The sequence below is a fragment of the Aphis gossypii genome, chromosome X, assembly GCF_020184175.1.
Source record: "Aphis gossypii isolate Hap1 chromosome X, ASM2018417v2, whole genome shotgun sequence".
NCBI classification, from domain to species: Eukaryota; Metazoa; Arthropoda; class Insecta; order Hemiptera; family Aphididae; genus Aphis; species Aphis gossypii.
In genome coordinates this window covers 62,596,148-62,623,773 of record NC_065533.1, presented here as the reverse complement: position 1 = coordinate 62,623,773, position 27,626 = coordinate 62,596,148, and the positions used below count along the sequence as shown (strand labels likewise).

Genomic DNA, 27,626 nt, shown 5'->3' with positions numbered 1-27,626 from the left:
ACATGTCATAGATGACTGGTCACTTGTAGATTCATAATATAATATGGCTGACAATTAATTTAAATATTTTAAATTTTAAATTATTTAATTTTTTAATTTTTGTGTCAAGTACAAAAATAAATTAAGTACTTTGACGTGTAACATAAACTTAATGAAAGTACATAAAAATAATGTAATATATAGTATTCTACTTATAAAAAATATTTTAGGTACTTTAAGAAATTTAAATAGAAATTAAGAAAACTAAATAGAATCTAACGATCACCAGAGGTTTTCCAACTGGTTTCTAATTAAATAGTATAAATAAAACAAACGTCTTATTTAAATTAAAATATATACCTTTGACAGGGCCGTTAAATTGAAATTTTGAATAAGTTTTTTTTTATAAATTCAGATAAATTTTTTTTGGCTAAATCAAAATACTTGACAATTGAATGTATTGAAATACAAAGTTCCTCATGAGTTAATCTTATAGTGAGTTAAAAATTATAAAAATACGCATATAATATATTTTGTTTTTTTAAGTGTTTGAAGTTTAGCTGATATTGATAAATTTCGTCAAAACCATGAATATTTCAAGTTATTTTATAGTTAGAAATTTACAAAAGATGTTGTAGGTATGGGTAGTTACTAGTTACTACCTACAAGACTTTCCATTAGTTTTGGCTTACAATAATTATAAAATAAATTATTGAACGTTGGCCAATTAAAATAATTTTATCTTAAGTTTTACGAAGTCAAAAATTCACACGTAGAATAACGATTTACTAGCTATCAAACAATTTTACATTTTTGTTATAGTTAAAAATGTCTAATCTTGGTAACTTGAAACATATACCAGTTGTTCAAATTTACATTTTCTGTACATGATTTAATCTTAAGGTATTCAAGTAATTGAAACATAAATCAGCTTTTTCACTACCCAATGGAAAATATTTATGCTAGCCTGACAAATCATCTCCGTTCAGATTAGTATTTCGTATACAATGATACATATCATTGAATTCAAATTGAATACATTAATTATAGTGATCTACTATACAGAGCGTCACCCACTTAACCGCCGTTTTTTTAATTATAAAAATTTAGAATACTTTTATTTTATTCTAACATTTTTGAAATTTTAATGCATTTGTTAAGTTTTTTAATGCATAATAAATCATTAAACTCATAGAAACATGATATATAATAATAATATATTTAAAAATGTATACCCCCTCCCCAAAATCTGGATCCATATCTGAACATTATAGTCAGTATGGCACATTGGCATTAGATTATTATGTGATGTTCTTGTTCAAAAAAAAGTTATTAATACTCTCGTGTCAACTGCAAGCTTATGACTTGTTATAATATCGATGATATAGTCAGACAACTTGATTAATCGAATCGTATTATTCGTATGTTATTACTGTATTTTTTAAAATATCTATTCGAATTTATAAAATATGTACCTATTATACCTATAATTTAGGTACAAACACAGTAAACACAAGTCTCTGTCGACCAGCGTACAGACACTTAAAATGCGGTGTGTATTATATCTATTAAGTTATTATTTGTCATACCAACGCAAATTAAAAATGATTCACTAAAACTTAAACGTTAAGCATCCTTCCTAAGTACCTACCTTACCTATATTTATTATTTTTATTTCAAATCAAAACACTTAATGAAAAAGAAAGTCGTTAAGATTAGAGAATATAAATTACAATATATCTGATCACCTCATCGTATTTTAATATAGACAATAGACATTATTTACTACTACCTACTTATATAATACTATATATAATTAAGTGCGTCTATTGCGCCGAGATATAGATAAACTTAAAAGTTTAAAATGGCATTAGCATTTTTGTATGATTGTTAGTGTTTAAATATAATATTAAACACAATTTCGATTATTGTTTTGTTTCTATATAAATATATATTAATGTAAAAAAATCTACTAGGAACTTGTCTTCAAAAAGTTATTTTAGTATAATCTATTTATCTAGAGCATTTGGCGGCATCTTTTTCATTAATTTTTATTGTTTCTAGACAAAATTTTTTAACAAGTCCAAACCATCCAATTTGTCAATAAAATAAGGTTCAAATTATATATATTTAAACAATAGTATAAATGAACTGTAAGAACATGCTTGAAAACTATCAATTATACAAATTATTACGTAGCTACGATAATATATAGACTTAAGATAATATTTATTTGTTTTAGTAAATGAAATCTCAAACCCGGCTTTCACATATTATCCTTCCACCATACATTTATTTTAAATTATATTATATAACTCGTATACGAGCGTTTTCGTCGTACAAAATAATCATAAACGAATGTTTGTTTGACACGAATAATATATAAAACACCATTTTCGTGATTTATACAAAAAATATGCATACAAAAGGAAGTCAATCTTACGATAAGTTTTCGTAAACAAAAGATGGTTAATAAAAAGAAGAAATTGAAATTAATTTCATATGAAAAACGTCCAGTTTTAGTACCTATACGAAATATATTCGTATACCTACAGCGTATACAATAGACCCCTTGTTACTATTATAATGTTACATTAAATATAATATAAAATCGTTTACGATTTTCATTGACAAATTAAGGACAATTATGGTGACGGATACATGGAAAAAAAAACCATAATAATGTCTCATGTTGATCGTTAATTTAAAGATATTATTTTTATTTAATAACTATATATTATTATTTTTAATAATAAATATTGGTAATAAAACACTTTTTTTCATCGACTTTTTACCATTAATAATAATATGCTGCAATAGTACAATATAGCTACTACATTAAAAACGATATTAGGTAATTATTTTAATTTTGAGTTATCTTAATTGACTTTATAGTTTATATTAAGTAACTAATAGAATCTAAATACTCACTACTGCACTATTACAATTATGAATTAGTAAATCATCATTGCACTGGAAAGCATCAACGTACACATAAAAATAATATATATATATATATATATATTTGTTACACTCTATTGTCCTTTTCTCGTTTTCCTGAATTAAGTAATACATGCCTATATTCTATTAAGAATATTAAGATAGTATTATAATAATGTGGCGTTTTTTTGCATTGCAAATTCTAAGTTTTGTATGCTATAAAAAAAGTTAGTTATTCCAAAGTCCATATTTACAAATATTATATTTGCGTCCCTATACCTAAATAAAATAAAATATATTTTTTAAGTAAACCAGTGTAATGAAATTTCAAATATTTATCACAAGGTACGATAGTTGGTCGATAAAAAAACTATTAAAAAAGTGAATGTACTATACATACACAGTAAAAAAGACCATGGAAATAAAACTCTTGTGAATGAAATAATATAGAACATTATAGTAAAATATGATATTTTATATTTATATCAATACAATATTTTGATATGACCACATAAATTTATAGCTATTATAACAATTATCGTCACCACCTCAAATTTAAGTATATGAATTTCTATTTTTATAAGTAAACAAAAAATATTAAACTTACAAACTAAATAATTTTTCTTAAAAAATGAGACATTGTTTTTTTCTATAAAAAAAACCTACGATTCCAATTTTTCTTTACAAATTTTTTGTAGTAGAATAATTTCAATTCTCTTTCAAATACTAAAATATATATTAAAATAACATACATCATGCTTATAAGTTATAATATATCCGGAATTTTGCCTATATTTTAGCGAGCACCAGTAACCTTTACTGTTGTTATGTAATATTCAGTACCTATTGCACTAGTGCAACTATTGCACTTGTAACATACGATACATAATTTCGTAACTTTGACTAGGACTAAGTAGGTAAGCATAATTTATTGTTAGGTATGATATACATACATACAAGAGCATACTACGCTCATAATATTTATATCAACTTCATGTCTTCATCGCATACAAATTTAACCTTTTACATTTTATTCGAAATCGAGTTTTTAAAATACGAATAGCTTCTGTATAATATATAAATAAATGTATCTCTCTTTGTCCAGTATACAGTATAGGCTCAAAAACAACTGAACCGTTTTTAAATAAAAGTTATTTCAATGTAGATTCATTGAGATTCAGTGAGAGTTTGTAGTCTCGTATTTCAACCCTTATAGATTTCTATAGGGTGCATATGAATTTTATTTTAGATCTTTTTTTAACAAAGGTTACAATAAAATAGAGATTATGGTTGGATATTGTTATTCGTATTGTATTATATATTGTCGTGTATGCTAATAACTACTATTCTGTATAGACTTGAAATTGAGTTTCAACTAATTACTAAAAATGATTATTTATTATAGATAAGAGTCAAAATGTATAGTATAGTATAGTATAGTATAGTATAGTATAGTTGAGATTTGTATACGAAAAAATACTCGACCAATTGTACAAAAAATAATAAAGACAACTTCAACTGAAACAATAATAAAATGATAGACACTAGACAGATAGATAATAATATAAATATGGTCGTCTATAATAGAGATAGGTATTATTAGTTGAGTTATATCTAAATGACATATAATTGATTAATAAATTGGTACCGAATTTCGCACAAATATTACTTAGAATACTGAACAGATTGTAAGAGTATCTTAGGATACGATTAATAACTATTATATAATTATTATTATAAGAAGCAAAGTGTATGACTAAATCTTATATATATAGATTCAAGTAAAAATACTAAACTGATTTTGATGATTTAAGTAAGGTTTATATAATAAATTGAACCAGTTATTTTAGAGTGGCTTAGTTACCTATTATTAATAATATTAAAATCAAAACCGCATATTCATTTATTCCGCCACAGATGAATTGCCCGCATCTCAGTTTCATTTATCTCTGGTCAATACTGATGCTGGCTAATACAACTATTTTAAATAAAAATTCTAATTTTGATAATGTTGAATTTTTGTTTGGAAGAAGGGTGAGCAGTATAAGAACCATATATCTCATTTTTTAGTTGAATATTGCTACCTAATTATATGTATTGCATCATTTGAAAATATGTATTTACCAATTCAGGCATTTCAAATACCACTGACTAATCAACGTAAAATATAAAATACTAATAATATTTTTTAATGCACGAGCTAGTAGACGAGATTTCTTTTATAAGTAAACAAAAACGTTCGGCTAAAACAAATTCGTGAGTAAATCTATCTGTTCGGTCTTGGGTGTTTCGTCTGTATAAGAAAACGACGTTTATAACAAAAAATAATATTAATAATATAGATAATAAATTAAAAATCAATGTAATGCAGTAAATAATACGAAATAATTGAATGAGTTAGTATCATAAATTCATTTTTAGTTCACAATTGCTATTCATCGTTGAAATAATATTTTCCTCTTATAAAATATATACATATAAACTAGCCTAAGTTTGAATACGACAGCAGAGCGAAAATAGTATTGATTTTTCCGGAAACCAAATCCCCGCTACTACCATTTTCCACCCTCTCCGCAGAGACCAACGGCGCCAAATCGAGATTTCTGTTGAACGTTGATACGCACATTATTTCGTTGGCATCAGTAACGTTGTAGGAATCCAGCAAAATATATTGATCGATTTTAAGAGTACGTACCTACACCCTCGTTTGTTCTCTCCGTCTAGTAAGTACGTAACATAGCAACGACCAGCGAATTCCGAGTATAAGCTCAACTGCTTTGTTATTTCCCAAAACATTATATAGCAAATTAATTATCTCTATTACCATACTTAAAAATAAAACATTAAATATAATAAATATTTCCGGGTTATATGTTTGTACCTATAACAATTTATTATATGGCCAAATGTAAACTTCTACACGAATAACCTTTTTACCTGTATCATTAAATGTAAACTCCTATACTAATAAGTAATAACCTTTTAAAATTTTTACCTGAAAATCAAAGATACTGTAATCTCCTACATAGACATTTTTCCCTTTAAAAATAGGAGAATATTACTTGAATTCACAATTTTGAAGTTGAAAAGCTCAAAAAGCTAAAAATTATTATAACTTGAAAATAATAAATATATATTTAATAAGAAAACACTTAAATAGAGCGTGTTTATACGTTGTATGATGATTCTTGAAGGTTATTGATTATATCCATATTATATACTATACCATACGCGTTCACATCGGCACTTGCAGTACAAAATGTTTTAAATAGATCGGCGGTATGGTATCGAATATTGTCGAATAACGATAAAACATGATAATCTCGTCTGTATCGAAAATTTCCGATCACGTTAATTAAACGTAAATAATTATGATTTATGAGTTATGAGTTTATGACTATTGTTTTATTAATATGTTTATTATATTTTTTAAAAAATTTTCGTATCAGGATTAAATGATTAGATATGACTACTATTGTCTTATTAACATTTTTACTATATTTTTCAAACAATTTTTGTTTTATGTGTTAATATTTTGCAAGACTGATATTTTTTACAGCAATACGAGCTGTATTAATTTTTTGTAGGAGTTAACACTATTTTTTATAGGAGTTAACACTATCTTTTGTAGGAGTTGTAACCTAATCTAAGCTAACATATTTAAAATATATGAAAAGTAAATAATTAGGTATCTACTAACCAAATAATTATGCTTATGAGTTATGAGTAGAGCCCGGATTTATAATATGCACTAAAAAGTATCAAAATATGCCATATAATATGCAGTAAAAATCATTAAAATATGCAAAAAATATACAGTAAAAATCATTAATATACGCAACAAATATGCATTTACAAAATTTATATTTAAAAATTCAAAGTTTTAACTTTTACTTAATACAAGTATGAAAAAAATATAAGATAATAAAATATAAATGTATAAAATGAAAACACGTATAATAAATAAGTACATGAATATTACTGTTTAAAAATAAAATAAAATATACAACTCAAAATGTTCGAACAACGATCGAACACGGCGTAAACACACCATCAGTTGAAGCTAGAAAACTAACCGCACATAGGGATGGCAATTAGAGAAATCGGTTCTTATTTAGGAAAAAAAAGGTAAAATTCGAGTAACTATAATGTAGGTATTCGGTGTTTGATTCATTAATACAAAGAATTGACGAGCGTTTCAATCAAAAAACTACTGCAATCATAACTAAATTACTAAAAACCATTTTAACATTACCTTATTAGACAACAAATTTAATTAGATTTTTTCTTATACCTATAGCTACGAAGGTAGTCTACTATCTAAATGATCAAAGATAAAAATGAATTACACGATAATAATCTTATAACATTTAACTTAAAGTAAATAAAAAATTTTAATTATTAAAAAATACATCTTATACATCAAACCATCAATATCATAAATAGAACAACTTTAAGAGACAACTAAAGCAATTGAATAACTTAAAATAGCTTTCAAGTTAACATTTTTTTTTTTTTTTAATTCTATCAAACTAACAATAAAAGAGTAGCAACAATAATAACAAAATTCAACTTAAAACTACACACAACTAATCTACTAACCAAATAAAAAGTACATGTATTTCACATGTAATTCATGTATACCTGTTCATGTTCAGAAAATTATTTGGAATTTTCAAAAGATAAAAGTACAAGACCAATATAAATATAATAATAATAGTGTATAAAATATAAACCGATGCAAATTTAAGAAGAAAAAGTTATCATTACAAAATAAATTACACTTGGAAATTATGAAGCACTAGTTAGGTATTAAAAAAAAATACAACATAAATTGTTTTTAAATTATGGTAAAATAAAATATATAAATAAAATTGTTGTTCAATTTATTGTTATTATAAAAAGTATATGAGGCGAAAAGTGAGCTAAAAACATAATGTTAACTATTGGAAAAAATCAAATTGATGATAGCAAAAGTAAAAACATATAAATTGGATGAATTTGTGTTTTAAATGGACCATTCAATAATTCTTCCTTACAAGTTACAACAGATACAACCCCACTGAATTAATCTGAATGCAAGTAGTAAGTAAAGTCACTGAAAAAACAATACCTTCAAAATGTATATAAAAGTCTTGGTAAATAATGCTGTAGATAAAGTGACAACAGAACCTAACCTAGGCCTAACCTATTTAAAACCGTGATTCTACTAAAAAAGACGACAAATTATTTTGATATTATTTTTAAACACTATTATTGTTATAACTTTAAAAAATAATCAAAATTGATAAAATAGTCTTCTTTACATAGTTTGAAATTAATTTAAAAAAAAAATTAAGTAGCCCTGATAAAAATCAACTACTTGGCATGTGATGATCACAGTTCAGTTTTCAACTCGCACACTATAATAACTATAAGTTAACTAGAGATCAAAATTATATTCATAATATGCATCTTCATACAAATACTTATTTATACAAAACTATTAACATTTTAAATGTAACCAATTTTATAGACAACATTTTACGTTGCACATAATTACATATTTTGTGGGTTTAATACAGGCGATTAATGTTACACTACAAATGTTATAAATCCTTATCAAATGTCCCAATTTTATTGTACTATATGAAAAGCACATATTTTTAGAAAAATTGAACAAAATTGTAGTTTAAACTTTCAATTTACACAATTTTTCATTAAACCAACTATATGCACAGTGCATTAGTAACACAAAACTTAAGAATTAATCAATTCTGCTTAAACAACGTGAAAAATATTAATTTAAGTAATATTATTACACTGTAATAGTCTTTGTTTGGATCTAACGGATCCATTGATAAGATTTGTACATGTGTTAAGACTTAAGAACATGTATGATGTAAGCACTAATCGTCCGTTGATGTTGATAAACTGAACTCTATAATTTGATAATAAATTACTAATATAGGTGTATAACATAACATAATACAATGTTTTCAAAACCTAAAAATTTAAATAAAAAGCAATGTCTATTAATTATAATGTTAAATTAAATACTAAACGATAAAGTGATTTTCATTTAATATTTTGTACAAAAATTATAAATTAACATTTTATAAACTTAAATATATTTTTTAATACACCTGTCTACACAATTATTATTTTATTTAAAAACTATAAATTGCTAAAAAAATAAATACAAATGTTATTTATTTTAAAATATAAACTAATTTTTATAATATAATATGATATCACAACCCAAATAAAATAAATATTCTATTTAATTAATTAAAATATATATTATTTAAAAATGATTTCATTTGTTACAGTTCATGGTTAACATTGTTATTAATTAATTTTAATATTATATTAATACATAATTAGCCACTTAAGTAATGTACTCATGCATCATATTTTATATGTTTTTAATCCATATAATTCTGGTCTCTAGTTCTAACCTAACTTATACATATTTAAAATTTACCAAAGTTTAACACAATGTATACTAAAATAAAATACTCAATTATAACAATTTAAATTTTAAAAACATTTTATCACATATTATTTTTTAATTCTCCATTTATCTTCAATAAGAACCACTTTCCCGTCCCTCGCTAATTTAGCAAGATGATTTTTCACAATATACAATGCTACTTTCTTGTAATCATTAGGAATTACCTGAAAAATTTAAAATAAAATAAAACTACAATAAAAATTCATATTATATATGAAAATAAAAATGTATAGTAACAAAAGTTTTGACTTACCTTATACATTTCATTTACAATGTCATCTTCAGACAATGATCCAGATGGAGATTTATTAATTAAATTATATAATTCCATTTCCCTTTCTAATCGATGCTTAATATAATTATTTACTCGAACAATTGGATCCTAAAAAGTAAATACTTTTATAAGTCATTCAATTGATTATAATAATTATAAATAACAATTAAATTAAAAAAAAAATTTATTTAACAAAGTATAGTTAGTTTAATAAAATATAGGACACAATACAAACAAAAATTAAATATAGTAATCAAGACTTGGAACTTAATGCACAGAAAAATCTTAAATATGTAATTATTTTTTTATCCAAAAATTTAGTTAACTGGAAAAAACTTTTAAAAATTTATAATTATTTTATAGAGTAATGATATACAAAATAAAACAAAAAATAATAGGTTAGGTTTTAGTTATTAATAGATTTATTTGAAAATTAACATTTTTTCTTTATTTATTTATTAACAGAATATGTTAATATAAATAAAATTATGAAATATTCAAAACAACTTTAATTAATTTGATAAGATGTTAAAAAAAAATGCAAAATGCATTTTTAAGTTTTAAGTTATAAACATAATAAAACTAATTTTTAAAATTGAATCAAATTTTAAGTAACTTCTTAAAAAATTTTAAAATGTATAGAATATCAAGTTAGAATCCTTGATAATAAGTATACACTAACAATTTATGTTTCAAATCACTAAATATGCTAATTACTTTTATAACAGAGCCATGACCAGGAAATATAGTTGTTGGGTTTAGGTCTAAAATCAGTTGTAATGATTTTAAATATTCTGTTAGATCTTCAAACACAGTAGTTCCCTCTCCAAGCACACTATCAGCAGAGAACAAGGCATTATCTTCTTCCAAAAATATAACTATATGGTCAGTTGTATGTCCAGGTGTATGATGAATTCTAAAAATATTATAAAAATATAACTTTTATTCAATATTAATTAATTTAAAGAAATTAAATAATTACACTAATGTGGCACCTTCAACTTGAAATTTTTGTTTATCCTCAACAATATGAAGTGGAAAGTTGAAATCACGTTTTTTACCTATTTTTGGATCGAACTTCCAAACTTTACATTCTAAAATATAATTTATTTACATTTATTTATACTCTTAATAAAATTTTTTTTTATTTTGATAAAATATAAATAAAATAAAAGCTATTTACAATTATTGATACAGATTATATAGGTGAAATTACATATCAAAGCAAGTTTTAGAAAAATTAGCAGAATTTATTAAAATTTAATATGAAAAAATGTAATAAATAATAATAAATGAATAAATATTACAATATAACTGTTGAGCATCTTAGTTGTAAGAAAATTATTTAAAAATAATAATAAATGTTAACAAATGATATTTCAAAAAATATTAAAATGTTATAAATTTTGTTTTAAAAATAATACATATTATAATTTTAAATGCACAAATTTTAAGATGACTTTAGAAATTCATTCGAGTTATGAAAATAATCATTTTCTATTTATGGACATATTGACATTTTATAAACTTAAATGTTAATTTCATTTATATTTTTATATAATCATGACAATAATGGCTCAATATCATAAAAGTTATTAGTAATGTCTATCGAAAATAAATTTGTAGACTTAAATGAGTAGTCAATAATTTGTAGGCTATAACTTCTAACAAGGTATATCTAACTTAATATAATATAAGTAAAGAATATATTCTGTGCTATTTTTTATTAGTATAATATCAATAATCATTAATTTGACAGTATAAAGAGCCTATTTGCATAATTTATGATTATTTAGCTTAAAATACTCTGTAACATTTTACATTATATTTATAAAACAATGATTTTTTAAAAGTTGACATACTAATACTTGCTATTGATTCATCGAAATGTGATCTATTTTACTCTAATAAAATCATATATATTAGGTTATACAGAGTGGGGCCGTGAATCGAGCAATTTAAAAATAACTATAAAAACCAAACAAATATATTTTTAACAAATATATTTATATAACCTGAAAGTATATAAAATAGCATAAAAGAAGTGTTAATTTGTTATTTAATTTTTATAAATGATATTTGCAAGATGGTCCACGTTCGTTCTTTTATTGAAAATACGGCCCTATGATTCCTAAAGAGGATAAAGCGCACCAAACCGTTACTTTAGAGCACTGATTCTCAACTTTTTTTCATTCATGTACCCGTTGGACTTCTCTCACCACCATTTCACGTACCCCAAGTATCAATTTATAATATAAATAAACAAAAAATAATTTTTTCACGTACCCCTTAAGATCATGTCACATACCCCTAGGGGTACACTTACAACAGGTTGAGAACCACTACTTTAGAGGAACGTTGTTTGGAAGTCTAACGATTCATGATGACTAAACGCTTATTTATGGTAAACATAATTTTATAGTTGTATTACGCACATATCAATTACAAGGCTTTTCGTATTTATTATAAAATCGCCTGATTCACTGCCTCACCCTGTATATTTAATATATTACCATTTTTATTAGTAATCATATCTAACACATTATTTACTCCTCCAATATGATCTGAGTGCCAATGTGATATTATAATATGATCAAGTTGAAAATTATACTTCATCATTGTTTCTTGAAGATTTTTTATGTATTCTGGAAAGTTTGGCTCTCCTGCATCAATTAGTATACGTCTGTAATAAAATATTATATCAATAAACTTAATTAAAATTAAAATAATTATAATTTACACAATAATTAGAATAAAACTCAAAAATGAACATGTTTAATTATAATAACATAAACTATTTTTTTTTTTTTTTAATTAGTAGATAGAAAGTGATATTAGAGTTTCATTAATTATTACTAAGACTGGATTTATATGCATTAGCAATTAGCATGTCGTTTTTTTCCATTTCTGTTTACTGCTAGTACTTTTGTTTGTAATAAAATTCATAACATTACATACATAAACTATTAACATATAAAACATATTATATAGTAAATTTTAGCAGTGGTGGTTGGTAAGAAAAAAAAATTGAATATAAACTATACAAAAAAATACCCAGTGTTTTATATTGATAAAATAGGTATGTTTTATCATTTGATGAAAGTCTAAACATTGTTAAAAACACCAAATCAAACTTGGTCAATACAAAAGAACAACAACTGAACATTTCAATGAAAAGTTACAAAATGAATTAGAATAAAATCTATATTTATCATATAATATGATACTTGAAATAAAAATTATTTTAAGAATTAAGATTGGAAAGTTGCAACATTTAAAAACACAAAAAATACAGCATTTGATGTTAAACAATATACAAAATCTAGCCTATTGTAGAATATGATAATATAAATATGCATTACAATTTTCAGTATCTTATGTCCCAACTAATTCAGTTTTATCAGAGAAAATATTTTACATTTTTACCCCAACACTTAATAATTCAAATTGGCTAAAAACATAAATATCAGCACTTAATTTGTGTTTTCATAAATTATGTATATTTTTAAATAATTATAAATAATATATAGATTAGGAGGATACTAAGATAAAAAAAAACTGTAACTTGATTTTGTCTGTTTAAACAAATCATTTAAACCCAATATATTATTTTGATACAACTACATAAAACATACCGCTCACCCGTGCCAACCACATAAGTATTAGTACCCTGTAGCGTCATGAAACCAGGGTTGCATCCTAACACCCTTAGCTCTCTGATCGAGACACTGCTGACGATTGGCAGACGAGGCAACGACATCCTCGAACGGGCTCGAGGTTTTGAGCTACTAGCTCTACTGATGATCGATTGTGTCGAAGGATGGCTGTGATGATGGACGAATGACAACACAGACACGGGCAACCGCCATCGGAATGATCGTGTAATAGTGAACATTGACCGACTGCTGATTACGAGCTATAGAATACATCGAGAAAACAGTTATTATCACAGTAATAAAATAGTAATATTAAATAGTAATCAAAAATTCAAAATCGTTACCTATCGGTGTACCTACTTCTATCGGTAGCTGTACTACCTTACCTACTATAACTTGACCTACGACTTACGATCGGTCAACATAGGCTGAAAGTGCAGTAAAATACTAATATCGGTTCACTATGTCACGTCATGGGTAATTTAATTTTATGACACACGATTTTTAGACATGACCTTAGATCATAATTGTAGTGTATCATACTTTATTGGCATGCTTATAACATTTATTACCTACGTGTTTACCTATAATTATTATGACTAAAGAATTTGATGGTATGATAAAAAAATCGTAAATTAATTGATCTAAGATAACGTTATCTCGACTAGTGATAATAATAATAATAATAAAAAGTTAGAATTAATATTATTTATTACTAACGATTTACTGATCAAAATGTTGAAATACTTGATATTTAACAATATACTTTTTAGTTTTTTTAAATGGTTCCAACTCGCAACTGTCCTAAGCCTGGTTTCGTGTGCAATATAATACTCAATACTCTGTATTGCATTTATTCGCGGACAGCCGTAACAAGGCGATTGACAAAAATATGCCAAGATATTAGGCTAGAGGTAGACTACCGTCTAGTGTCTACCATAAAGGTGTCTAGGATAAAAAAAAATCCGGATAAGTAACTCAGATGTCTCAGAATACTATTACCAGGGCTAGGTTTTATTTTGCATGTTTTTGTTTTTTGCATATATAGTATATGATCGTAATTATTGTATTTAAACTGATAATAACTAAACTGATCAAAGTATATAACTTGTATTTTTGGTTAATTATAAATTGTATTTTTATAAATAGCATCCTATGGGCTATGGTACAATATAGTACGATTGCCGATTTAAGGTAAAAAAATGACAAGAAAAATATCACCAAAATAGTTGTTAATGGTTATTTATATTAATTTAGGTTACCATTGATTTTATAATAGACAGATAAAAAATTAAATCACTATCAAAAAAAGCATAACTATTGTGACAAACCTAGTTAGATATATTTGGAAGCTGTTTGTAAAATACTATTTTTTTTTTATAGTATTGAAACTCTATTGTTTCTATACAAAGAAAATGTTATGAAATGGTAAATTAAAAATCAACGATAAAACTATAATCTAGTAATAAATCTCATAAATTATATTTTTATAGCAAGCAAATACTATAACCAAAATTTATTTTTTTATTTTATTTCATGGGTGAAATATGAAAAAAATTGAAATGTTTTAAACTTTATGTTTCAAGTGACTGGGCTGCTTACAAATTTTGATAGAAACCAAAACATGTAATATAATTCTGAATTAAATTATATTTGAAGGTTTTTTTTTATTGTTGTAAATAAAAACATTTTTATGGCGACAGTAAATATTTTTAACTATGATTTTTTTTCAATAAATAGTAACAGAATTTTTTTTCAAATATCTTTAGTCAATTTATTATGGACCGATTTAATGTTCATTTGGTTGCCTAAACGTAATGTTTAACGGAGACTTTTAAGATTATTTTATATTTTTAGATTCTATAACCTAACGGAGTGATGAATGTATTGACTTTATAATGATGCGTTTTTTTTATGTGTGTACACCATATAACTTGTCGAAATAATACTTCAATTTACAACTTCAGGAGTGGTGTCCAGAGAAAAATTGAATATTCTTGGTGCATTATAGAAGTCAAAAGTAAGAAGTTTCCAGCAGTTACAAAAACAAATCTATTTATTTTATATAGTAAGTTGTTACTCAAAATAATCACTGTAAATACTTGAAATTTTCACCAAATTTTTATATTAGCGTTATCTATACACGGTTAAATTTTCAAATTATTACGCCTTTTTTTGAGCTATTTATTTAACTGAAATTTTCAATTTTTCTTTGTATTTTTTTTTTTTTTTTTTGAAATGTAGATAAAAAAATTGAAAATGTAATACGTTAGGTTAAATTATTAGAGCAAATATTCTATTTTTCAATCTTCATGCAAAAAATACTTTCAATTTATAATTCAACTGTTTTAAAGAACAAAATTATACAAAGAATGCAAATGCAAATGGTTAAATACAAATAATGAAAAAATATCAATTCAGACAAACTTCGAGTTTTACAAAATAAGTATAGTAATAATGAAGATAAACCGATTTAAAATAATGAAGTTAAAGATAAACTCAATTATAATATAAATATGTGTAGGCAGAACGTGGTTCTATAACAGAAAGTGCAGGTATGAAAAATAATAAAATAAAATATATTATATTATTATTTATTGGCAATACTAACTATAAATGCTGTTATACATATTATGAATATTATATTCATTACTGCTTAGTGCCAAAACATTTAGACGATTTTCACCATTCATTTTATAAACTAAAATACGAATTTAAACATTGAAGAGTTGAAAAGGACCTATTACTGATAGCCGATAAGTACCTATAGCAGTTTATTGCTTGTTGTTATCGGTAAAATAGCTAATACGATTACAATTCTGTAAATAATTGGGGAAATATCTTCATTGCAATCATTTAAAACTTTTAATTTTTATTGAAGATTTAGGCATTTTTTTTTTATGCTATATACTATTTCATATCATATACCTATTCATATGATGTAAACTTGATGTGACGAAGATAGTTATTTTTTTTTTTAATTATTCAATAACAATAATAGTATAATACAGTAAAAGTAAAAAGTAAATACATAGTAATAAGTACGAAACCAAGGCCAGATCACCGAGTACCACGCCAATCCTGTCTTTAAGGATTTGTTATATTAATCTAATTATGTATAATTTCTAAATAACCTATAAGTTGTTATAATTGTATATTATTGTCTGTTAGGTATTTCAAATATTATACGTTTTAAAAAGGCTCAGTTTATACAAACTGTATAAATAAAATAAAATAAATACGTTATTGAGAGCAAAATATAGCCACTACAAATCGATTACTAGATTATCTATTTAAGATAACAATTAACAAATTGACGCCATAACTGAAGACATAAGTTACAAATTTAATATTCCCACAAATTATTTGTAAATTATATAATATTGCGTAATATAATAAAGGTACAATTCTGCACTGTTAAGCAAAAATGCCGGAACTCAAAAAAAATTAATAAATTAGTTATTTAAGGCATTTAATAGGTTTATCAATTTTACACAATGTTTGTAGGAAAAATACTTCTGAAATCGTAATGAATAGACTATAAACTTAATTATCGTTCTTTGAAAACGCCGTAGGTAACAAAAAAATTAGAAGTATTATAAGTAAGAACGCCGCCTCTTTTACTTATTAAGCATAAACGCCGTAAATATGTTTGTATGTACGGTATTTTCGCATAACATAATTTCTCCATGTTCTATCCGAGTTACGGCGTTATTAACTAACATTTTAGATCAATTTTAACAATTTTAGAATTAGGCAATAGTATTTACTACAGAAGGTTAAATTCATTTTTCAAAAAAAAAATTACATTTGAAAATATCATTGCGTGTATTTAAAATATAACAATGTACTCTAAAAGTTTCATATACCAACAAAAAATATTTTTACATTACAACAAAATAACTAAAATTGTTATTCTTGGTTTTAATGTGTAATTTCGTCCAAATTTGAATTTAAAATGTCTTTAAAAAATAAGTGTGTTTATATATTTTTTTGATTTTTTGGTGACAGTATGAACTATTCATGAGAATCTTTGTTTTAAATTTTCAATCCTTAGTTATAAAAACTGAACATTTTATAATTTTTTAATTACAATGATTGATCATTTTCGAGATTTTGATAAGTTCTGTCAAAATTCGAACTTTAAATGGTTATAAAAAAATGTGTGCACATGTATTTTAAATATTTTTCAACTGCTATTGTAAAAATATATCAGTAGCCTTGTATTACATTTTCACACATTTTGGCCGACCAAAAAAAATGTTATTGATATTTATAGAAAAAAAAAAAAACAATAAAAATTGAAATTTGAAATTGTCAGTAAACAGCTCAAAATGAGTCAAAATATTTTAAAAATTGTATGATGTATAGCAGATGAAAATATAAACATTCAGTAAAATTTTGATGCATCTACAGTTATTCGTTTTTGAATTACAACAAAATAAGAAAATCGCTACATGAGAATTTTAGTGAATATCCTATGTTGTAAAAATATGAACTTCACACGCTCATAAAAATGCATTTTGACTTGCTTTTTGATAAATGTAGACAAACTTATGATAAATCTTATATAACATTTTAAAACCTTAGGTTTAAAAAGAAAAACTTTTAAGAATTTCTAACTCAAAATAATTTGTAAATTTTCGTCATTTTTACGTATTTTGTCAAAATTTGAACTTTGAATGCTTAAGAAAAAATTGTTACTACGGATTTTCAATATTTTTTAAAAATTGTATAATGTATAGAAAATGTTATTATAAACAACCAATGAAAATTTCATGTATCTACGGTAATTTATTTCAGAGTTACAGCAAAAACCAAAATCGATGTTCACAAAAAACCGATTTTGCGTAAAAATTCCCGGTTTTTCTTCATTTTTCTCTAGTTTTTGTAGGCGCATATGAAAACTATTTGGAATTTGAAAAAATGATCTCCCAAATGCACCAACTACATTCACTTTGCCACCTAATCAATAATTTTTTTATTTTTATTTTTCTTATTGAAATTTTTTATTAGTAGGTAATACTGGTAATACTGATAGGTATTTGTAGGTCATATAATTTATTTTTTGTTTGTGATATTTTGGGGGCCCCCCTGCGTTCGTCCCGGATTAAACACATAATACTTACCTTAACTAAACATATTATCTTCAAATATATGTATATTTTATTAAGTCTAGTGGATTTTTACCCTGGGGTAAATAATCGGTAGTGGAAATATCGCTGTTGAAATTTTACTGGGGTAAAATATATCTAGTGAAACTTTACTTGAGGTAAAATATAATCGCTAGTGAAATTTTACTTGTAGAGAGATAAAATTAATCTAGCAAAAATGTACCTAGGGAAATTATACCCGGATGTAAATAATCGCTAGTGATATTTTACCTTAGTGGGGTAAAATATCACTAAGGTAAATTTTGGCGGTTACACCGGCACACAGATTTGTTATTTAATTAAATTTATGATTATACACCAACTATTATATCGCAGTTTTTTTTACTATTTGTTTTTCTTGTTAATAGTGTTGTCAATTTTAAACACATGTTGTATATATACCTACCATTGTAGCTATATAGTTTTATGTACATTTTACAAATTATTATATTATGGTGACTTATTATTAATTGTTTATAATAAATTATTATTATATTAGTGGTATCTAATATCCTAATTTCCTACCTATACAATACACTAGTCACTAATATTATTACATGTACATTTTTGTACAAGCTGAGGCTAAGAACAATAATTTCATAAAAGGTTATGTAAAATATGTACTTATATATTGTTTAATTGAATTCAAAATATCACATTTAGTATGGAAATTAAAACATACATTATCTACTGGAATAGTTGGTGTGCACAACATGATGCTCTGCTGATTTTAGAGCTTGTTTGCTTATTATTTGAATACTTGAACAAATATTTGAATTCAATTTACAACTAATATTTTATAATATAATATATTTTAATTGGTTTTACGATGTGTAAGTATAGGATATACAGGATATAATATCGATATAAAAAATTTATCACGATATGTCGATAGTCATTTCAATTTTGAAACAACAGACAAGATAAACGCGGACCGCTGTGATATCTCAACAATCTAACAGTGCTAATCTGAATTTATTCAAGTGAGTGTCATTAGCTTAGAGTGTAGGTATGCGAAAATGTTTTTGTTGTTTTTATTTGTTTATGCAAAAGATCTTTTTTTTGTGCTTCATTACGAATTGTCAGTAAGCTCAGAGAGCTTCTAAATATTAAATTAATAAATCTCAAAGTATTTACGTGATGGAGTTATAGTTTAATATTGATGAAATAATAATACAATGATATACGTCAACCGATTATATAACATCATACTATAAACATTTATCATTTATATTATTAAATAACAATGATACTTCAGGGCTCAGGCTAATGATTTTCCCTGTTGAAGTTGAAGCGTAATTTTCTTTTCAAATAAAAAAAAATAATAATACTTTAGTGAGGTGGATAAAATCATACAGAATACGGAAATACATTAATATATAGTTTAAAAAATTTTATTTTTCATAGTTTTTCTTCTCATTCAGTAGGTGCAATAAATCTCAATAATTTCAAAATATGGTCTTAAAGTAATTGTATATTTTAACAATTCCTAAAAATAATAGGTGAATTACTGTGTGCATATATTACAAGCAAAAAATATTTATTAATATTTATTTCTTATATCGAACAGATGCAGCTTTACAACATAAGAATACGAAAGGGCCCAGAGTCAGAGCTACTAAAAAATAAATAATTATAAAGCACCGAGTCTATATACGTGATGGATTAATAGTTTAATATTGATGAAATAAATAAATAATACATTGAATGAAAGAGGTGCACTGATTAGTGGTTATATAGTATAATATTACAAACATTTATCATCTTAACTATTTATTATTGTGTATAATATAATATGTATATAATATGATAAATTGTGCCAAAATACTAATTGTGTAAAATAGATAAAATCATGAAAACAATATTAAATTCTTCACGGTGGTGATTGGATACGTACATTATATACTATGTAATATTATTATATTGTAACGGGGTATTATTTTTTAAGAACAAAAATCATAGTTAGGTAATAGGTAACATAATTATTATATTATCAAAATATTATTATAATATGTAATCTCAGGGCGCGGCGGGCGTACTGGCGGTTCACTTCTCTTTCTTTTCTTCGCATACTGGATAAGTATACGGCAAACCACATTTATATTTTGTAAATTTACCAGCTGCCTCGATGCACCAGTAACATCCACCTATACAATAACAATACTTTGATGGTTGTTGGCATTTAGCATTACATTGCAATGGTTCGTTGAACATTTCGTCTCCATCTTGTACACCAGCACAATTATAACACATGACTCCAGTGTCTCCACCATCCACTATGTAGCACGGCCTCTTTAGATCGGTGTAGCATGGCGATATCATACATTCGTTGCAACTTTTGAAATAAAATTCATTTTTCGGGCAATCAGCATTCGACTTATCCGAGTTGACGGGTGAATACATAAAGAAGAAATTCAACAGCAACGCGAAAGCGAACACCGCAGGTACGGTGGTGTACAACAGAAACATATTGTTGTTGTTGTTGTCGTTATACAAACCTGTATAATATTATGCTGTACGATATCGGAATTTACTCCTCGGTGGATCGCTTGTAGTGGCGATTCTAAGTTGATTCGTTTGCATGATTTCGTATGCACATCGTTTTTATATACAAACGGCGAACTGTTACCTCGATCGTGGAGTCGTGTAATTGGTCGGGTCTAAATGTGGTAGGGTAAAACAATGGGCGGGTCGAATGATCACGACCAACATATTATAATATTTAATTTCTGTCGTACAGTGTGTGCCAAAAGTCCCTCATCGCTTTAATGTCATTGGACTACTGCAGTATCATATTCACGACAAGAGAAGATCGTCTATAAATTATAAAAAAAATACTAAATTAGTAATGTTGGTTGAATTAATAATTATAATTAAGTAAGAACTACGATATATTTTACCAGGAGAAGATGCTAAATAAGGAAAATTATCATCAAGGTACCTTAAAATAAGTGAGCAGTAATGGTAAATCACCTTTTAAATATAATGGATCATTAACTATAGTAGAGTAAGCAAGACTGGGCATAAACGAGTTAAAAAGTTAAAGTTAATCTTAACTTTTAAACTTAACTTTTTAAAATGTCATTTTCATTAACTTTAATTTAAACTTAACTGACTTTAATTGTGTGATATTTCAGAGCTTTTAAGCTCCGAAAACCACCCACGAACCTCTGGGGCTTGAGATTCGTGACCCTATTAGCCGTGCCGCGTGGGGAGTGGCTAGACTAATAGGTTTTAGACACGCATTGACGATATGAACGTCAAAGATTTAAATAGTTATAACAATAAAAATCAGAGTGACACTAAATAATAACAATAAGATTTATTTATTTATTTGTCGTATGGCAAAAATATTACATCGTTAATAACCAATATATAAATACCAAACACAACTCAGAAGTAACTATATATAAAAACATAAAACATAAATCAGTTTCATAAGAGTTATGAATTTAAGGTAATCAGAATAATATATTTTGACATTGACACAATAGTGTAAAAGGTAATAATTTTAAGTTATGATAATAAGTGACATTACAATAATGTATTAATGTATAATAAATTTGACTGACAATAATAATATATAATTTTGAGTTGACATTTCAATAATAGTATAATAATTTTAGTTGACAATATAATAATAACTTTATTATAACAAATGGCATTACAAATACCTAGTAATAATTAAGTTGAGTAAAACATGTGAAGAATAATTTTGGTTATAATAAGATTATCTCTCACCGAAGGTGAATAATACATTTTGCTTTTTTATTTAATATTTCTTTGTAATATAATGAATGGAAGACAGTGTGCGGGAAAATAATACCTAATGAGTTGTTCGTGAAGAATAACATTAAGCGAATCAGACAATAATCGCAAGATTAATATTTTAATGATGGTACTATAAAATTAGGTACTATTCGACATACGATATTTTCTAATATGATTATAATAAAAATTCCCGTCATATCATCTTCAAAACAAGAAGAATGACGATCGTAGATAGACTGTGCCGTCTAAGTACATTTTTTTTTATGGAATAAAATATGTGGTTTTTTTATGTGTTAATACTTTGCGAATATTGTCTGGACTTAAGACAGGGGGAGAGAAAAGGGACCCGCATCTTGCGACGCCTGAAATACGTGCCTTTAAACAAAAAGAAGACACATGGGAAAACATAATACATTACACAGTTTGTACGGTATGGTCGTTGGCAAGTTGACGATGTCTTAGCGAACAGCAATCTGGGTCTTCGGGCCGCCCTGGCCTATGTTGATGGTCTAGCCCATCATGGCGTTGTCGACGACGGTTACGAACAGGATGATAATAATTATATACGACAATACAGGTGTATTCTGTATTGAATGGTGTTGACCATCCGTGGTAATATTATATACGAGGATACGTGTGGATACACTATCCAGTATTGAAATCATTCACATGTAGATGAACATCCACGAGGTTTAAAATGACGGACGATGTTCGGGGACTTGACGTACGCCGACGTTGGCTTGGTCAGAGGTCTATCGGAAAAGTGACACTTAAATATATTTGTTTAGAAACCGAAACCGAAACCTATAATTTGATGTAGAGGTTTTTACGTTTTTTTTTCGGTTATTTTTGGTTCAAAAATCCAATAGATATTTGATCTATAATGTACAGTAAGTAATGACTAATAAGTAAAAAGTCAGTAATCAAGAATAACAAATAACTATTATAAAATCGTAGACCTATAATTCCTATATAAGCCTAATAATTTTTATGTGTACAACAGAATCGTTATAAAATAAATTCCAAAAAACCAAATTCTAATTTCCATATAAATAAATGTAATCGACAATGAGCCCGTTACCTGCGTTCAATTAATATTGAAAAGCAAATCGCAAACTGCAATAGCTGTTAGGTAATATAGAATTTCTAAAATTAATAACAATTTGTGCGTTTATAAGTGTTTTAGAGTAAGTTGTCATTTTTTTAATAAATAAATAATAAATTATACTTTTTTGTTACCTAACTTACTAATATACCTGAGCCAATTTATTAAAATCATAATATTTATGTTTTGTATGTTTGTCCATTAGTTTAAAATTTAAATATTATTAACTAATAACTAACAAAATAGGTACGTACCTACCTAATGGATATCTAGTTATGTTTTAAATATATTATTATTTAGGTTTTGTTTGCTAATAATGTTTTTTGAATTTTTACTATGTTTAGAATTCAATGATATAGTGAAACTTCCATAAATAGTATCTATATTTTTTATAGCTTTAAATTTTTAATGTTAGTAATTTCGTATTGATATTATATTACCTAAATTCTTAAATAGGTACCTACACTTAATTACAAATACCTATCATTAAATAGAAGTTCTTAAAATGTTATACAGTACTTAATTGATAAAAATAAAATAAAATACAAAATTCAAATAATAAGGGTCAAACCCGGTATTAACCGTAACAGAAATTTGATATTTTTGAAAACCGAAACCAGAACCGAAACCGAAATTTTGGATTTTTGAGAACTGAAACCGAAACCTAAACCGATTAAATCATAAAGGTTCCAGTCCCTGTCAAAGGTGACATAACATTGTAAACTAGATGATTATCATTTATCAGAGCGCGCAATAAGTGTGGTACCTAATAATAATAATAATAATAATATAGTAGCTGTGAACGTATTCATAATAAAATAATAGCTGAAAAATGTAGTGACGTTACAATTGATATAAACTTAATAAATAACGAGTTACTTTTAATCAAATCAAACTTTAATTTTTATCATTTTAAACCATATAACTGGTTTTTTATATAATAAAACAAAAAATTTTAAAACTTAATTGAAGTTCATAAGTTAATGTCAGCTTTCATATAACTTTTAACTTAACTGAGTTAAAAAAAAATTAAGATACCTAACTATTAACTTTAAACTTTTTAAAATTTTTACTATCAACTTAACTTAACTCATTTAAAAATTATCATTAATTTGCCCAGGCTTGAGTAGTTAAGTACTTTGGCAAGACGTTATAGTTTTAGACGTTTAGAGTGCATCTATCAATGTAAATAAGTAACAGGAGAAACAAAGTGTATAGGCACTTTACGCCGCTCGCTATGTAAATAGGTATATAGTTTGTTCGATAGATTTGTAGAAATATATTTTATATTCTTATACTAATTGTAATATGTGATTCATTATTTAATAAAAATTAAGTTTATCTTCATATTTAAAAGCGTCTTCGTTTAATATTAGCGTTTAATACATCTAAGTGGAGTTTGTTAAAAACAATAATGTTTTTATATGATATTATTGATGTTAACGTTTTAACATTTTACTACCCGTTGCAGAACCAGCACAAAAGTCACATGTGATTCAAATCCGTTTATGTACATATGTCTGCGAGACCTACGGTCGATAATAAAAAGTTACTTAAAATGCCGTTCTTCATACGTTCCCAACTAACAATCTGTAAAAGTAAAAGTACTAAATAGTTGTATAAAGCACCTACAATCATAATTGTTATAGTGTAAAAAATTTATCACTTTTTATGTGCATGTTGGGAATGTGTACCTATAGGTTAGTTTAATACATTCTGACTGATGAGATTTTTAATTTTAGAATTCGATCATGTATAAAATAAAAATAATGGATAATCAGAAAAAAATTGTCTTGTATTCTTTGTTTATGACAACTCCTAATTTAAACCTAACATATATTTTAGGAATAATATACTTTTTTAAATTCTACTTTTTAACTATTAATGTTATTATATTTCACACCACTTAACTTATACTATAGCTGAATTTTTTTTTGTCATTCATGAATTCATGATTTAAAAATTTGTTCTACATGACTGAATTCATTAAATAAATTATCTTCATCTAATTTTATGTTAGAATTATTTCGATTGTTTTCCATAAGAAATTTAATACATTTTTGAACATTTTCCAAAGTAAGACAGTTTATTAGTTGGACCCAACGAAATATTTTCAACTGGTCAAAGTGGCAACCCCAATTTTTCTACGTAAGATAAAAAAGTATTATAAGATAGATCAGTATTTTTTTTTTTGAATGAGTTTTCATTAAACATATTATTGCTTTTTAAACCATTTTAAAGCGATAAAATATTTGTTGTAAGGAAGTTTAGATTTTTTCTATTTTTTTATTTTTTCAACTAAAATGTCTAATTTCTCTTCAACTTCACAGACTGATATTTTATCTCCTTCTATTTTTGTTACAATATCACAGACAAACATTAATTGGCTTTGCAAAAAATGAAACCATAGTATAGACATAGGATCATTAAAAAAACGATTTTAATATTGTAGAACACTTTTCCTGTTTCTCGAAGTATGATTTTAAGCCCGAATAAATATCAATAATTCTTGTTATTGCAGGTAATAATAATAGCCAAGGAGTTTTTACACTTCCAAGAATATTTTTATATTCAACATTTGCATATTCACAAAACTCTTTCAAATGTTCAACTCGAACTGTATAGATATGAAAAAATTGAAAAATGTTGTTAACTATGATTTCTATATCAACAGGTAACACATCAGCACTTGATTGCATTGCGTTGTGCAAAATATGAGCAGCGCCACCTATTCCAAAAAATATTTGTTTTTAAATTGTTATTTTCTTAAAACACCTCCAAAGTTAGTATTGCAATTATCTCCAGAAAATGCAACAATTTTATCTGACAACTTATGCTTTTTTAGCTTTCAATTATATAAGTTGATAAAATACTTGCTGTTTCTCTTTTTAAATTTGTCACTTTAAAAACTTTGATTTGTATTCCCGAATTTGGTTTGAAATAACGTACCTATTAAAATTGGTACGATTTTTAGGTTCTTATGGTTAGAAGTATCTATCATAATTGTAGCGAAATTTATATTTTCTATTTCCTTACAAATTTGTTGTATGGCGAAAGGAGCCAACACAATTAAAACAGTCGATTCAGCCTTAGTTCTCGCACAAGTAAAATTTTTATTTTAAATTTGTTTTAAAAGAGATGATGTGCAGTCCATTGATCGAAATGAGTGATTGAGTACCACGGTATGAAATGCGAATATCCCTTCTTGTGATGCAGTACGTCTACTTTCGTCAGTGGACCCACTCATATCATTTAAAAAAAAAAAAGTTACCTTTTCATGTTTTGATGCAGCTGATAATGCCAGTAAATTTTTTTTTTACTTTTGTAACGTATTGTGTTATGTCTGAACGTCCACCATGTTCTATAGAAAACACTGACTTATATATGATACAAAATATTTTTCCTACTTCGTCAGTATCTTGTAAAAAAGGAAATTCTAATTTTAATTGTAGAATAAATACGCACCGTCTTTTGGGCATTTTGAAAACAAATTAGGTATTATAGTACACTGAATTTTAAATAAACCACACGTCACTACGACTATACAGTGAATGTCATCGTAAACTCGACGCTCACGTATAAATATTAATAACAAATTATATTTATAATTTTACATAGATATTATAAAATAAAAATGGACATTATATTTGACAACAAACTGGTTGTGGCGGATGGAATTGTACTTATTTAGTAGACGACGTCACACATCAATATAATAATATTAATAACATTTTGTACGTTATCGTTATACCATTAGTATTTATAATCATTGGTTTAACGTTGTCGATAATGATGTGACATTATTAGTTCTCTATTTTCTACAGCAGCAATTAAAATGATTTATTGTCAAGACAAGAATCTAAAAATAATAAATTTATAGTAAATTTTGGCGGTTACACCGGCACACAGATTTGTTATTTAATTAAATTTATGATTAATGATTATACACCAATTATTATATCGCAGTTTTTTTTACTATTTGTTTTTCTTGTTAATAGTGTTGTCAATTTTAAACACATGTTGTATATATACCTACCAATGTACCTATATAATTTTATGTACATTTTACAAATTATTATATTATATGGTGACTTATTATTAATTGTTTATAATAAATTATTATTATATTAGTGGTATCTAATATCCTAATTTCCTACCTATACAATACACTAGTCACTAATATTATTACATGTACATTTTTGTACAAGCTGAGGCTAAGAACAATAATTTCATAAAAGGTTATGTAAAATAT

The 27,626-nt window shown here is 25.5% G+C and overlaps 1 protein-coding gene and 1 pseudogene across 4 annotated transcripts; both read right to left on the bottom strand.

Moving 5' to 3' along the window:
* Nucleotides 1–6,678: 6,678 nt before the first annotated feature.
* LOC114129230 (beta-lactamase-like protein 2 homolog) lies at nt 6,679–13,961 on the bottom strand. Of its 4 annotated transcripts, none has more exons than XM_050206594.1 (7): nt 13,758–13,961; nt 13,325–13,605; nt 12,203–12,372; nt 10,672–10,783; nt 10,407–10,605; nt 9,669–9,797; nt 6,679–9,579 (listed from the first exon to the last, which is right to left on the bottom strand). In XM_050206594.1, exons 2-7 carry the CDS (start codon nt 13,582–13,584, stop codon nt 9,463–9,465), a joined length of 987 nt encoding a protein of 328 aa, XP_050062551.1. In that variant the 5' UTR covers nt 13,585–13,605; nt 13,758–13,961; the 3' UTR covers nt 6,679–9,462. The 4 variants fall into 4 exon arrangements, with proteins under 4 accessions (XP_050062551.1, XP_027849690.2, XP_050062550.1 ...); XM_027993889.2 differs by having other exon boundaries at nt 13,690–13,960; XM_050206593.1 differs by having other exon boundaries at nt 13,706–13,960.
* A 12,315-nt stretch (nt 13,962–26,276) lies between these two features.
* LOC126551582 (uncharacterized) lies at nt 26,277–26,853 on the bottom strand (annotated as a pseudogene).
* Nucleotides 26,854–27,626: the final 773 nt, after the last annotated feature.

Coding starts and splice junctions, on each gene's coding strand:
- LOC114129230 (XM_050206594.1), bottom strand. CDS start 13,584: ATGTTCACTATTACACGATCATTCCGATGGCGGTTGCCCGTGTCTGTG. Junction 10,606..10,671: donor GTTGAAGGTGCCACATTAGT/GTAATTATTTAA, acceptor TAATATTTTTAG/AATTCATCATACACCTGGAC. Junction 9,580..9,668: donor TTGTAAATGAAATGTATAAG/GTAAGTCAAAAC, acceptor TAAATTTTTCAG/GTAATTCCTAATGATTACAA.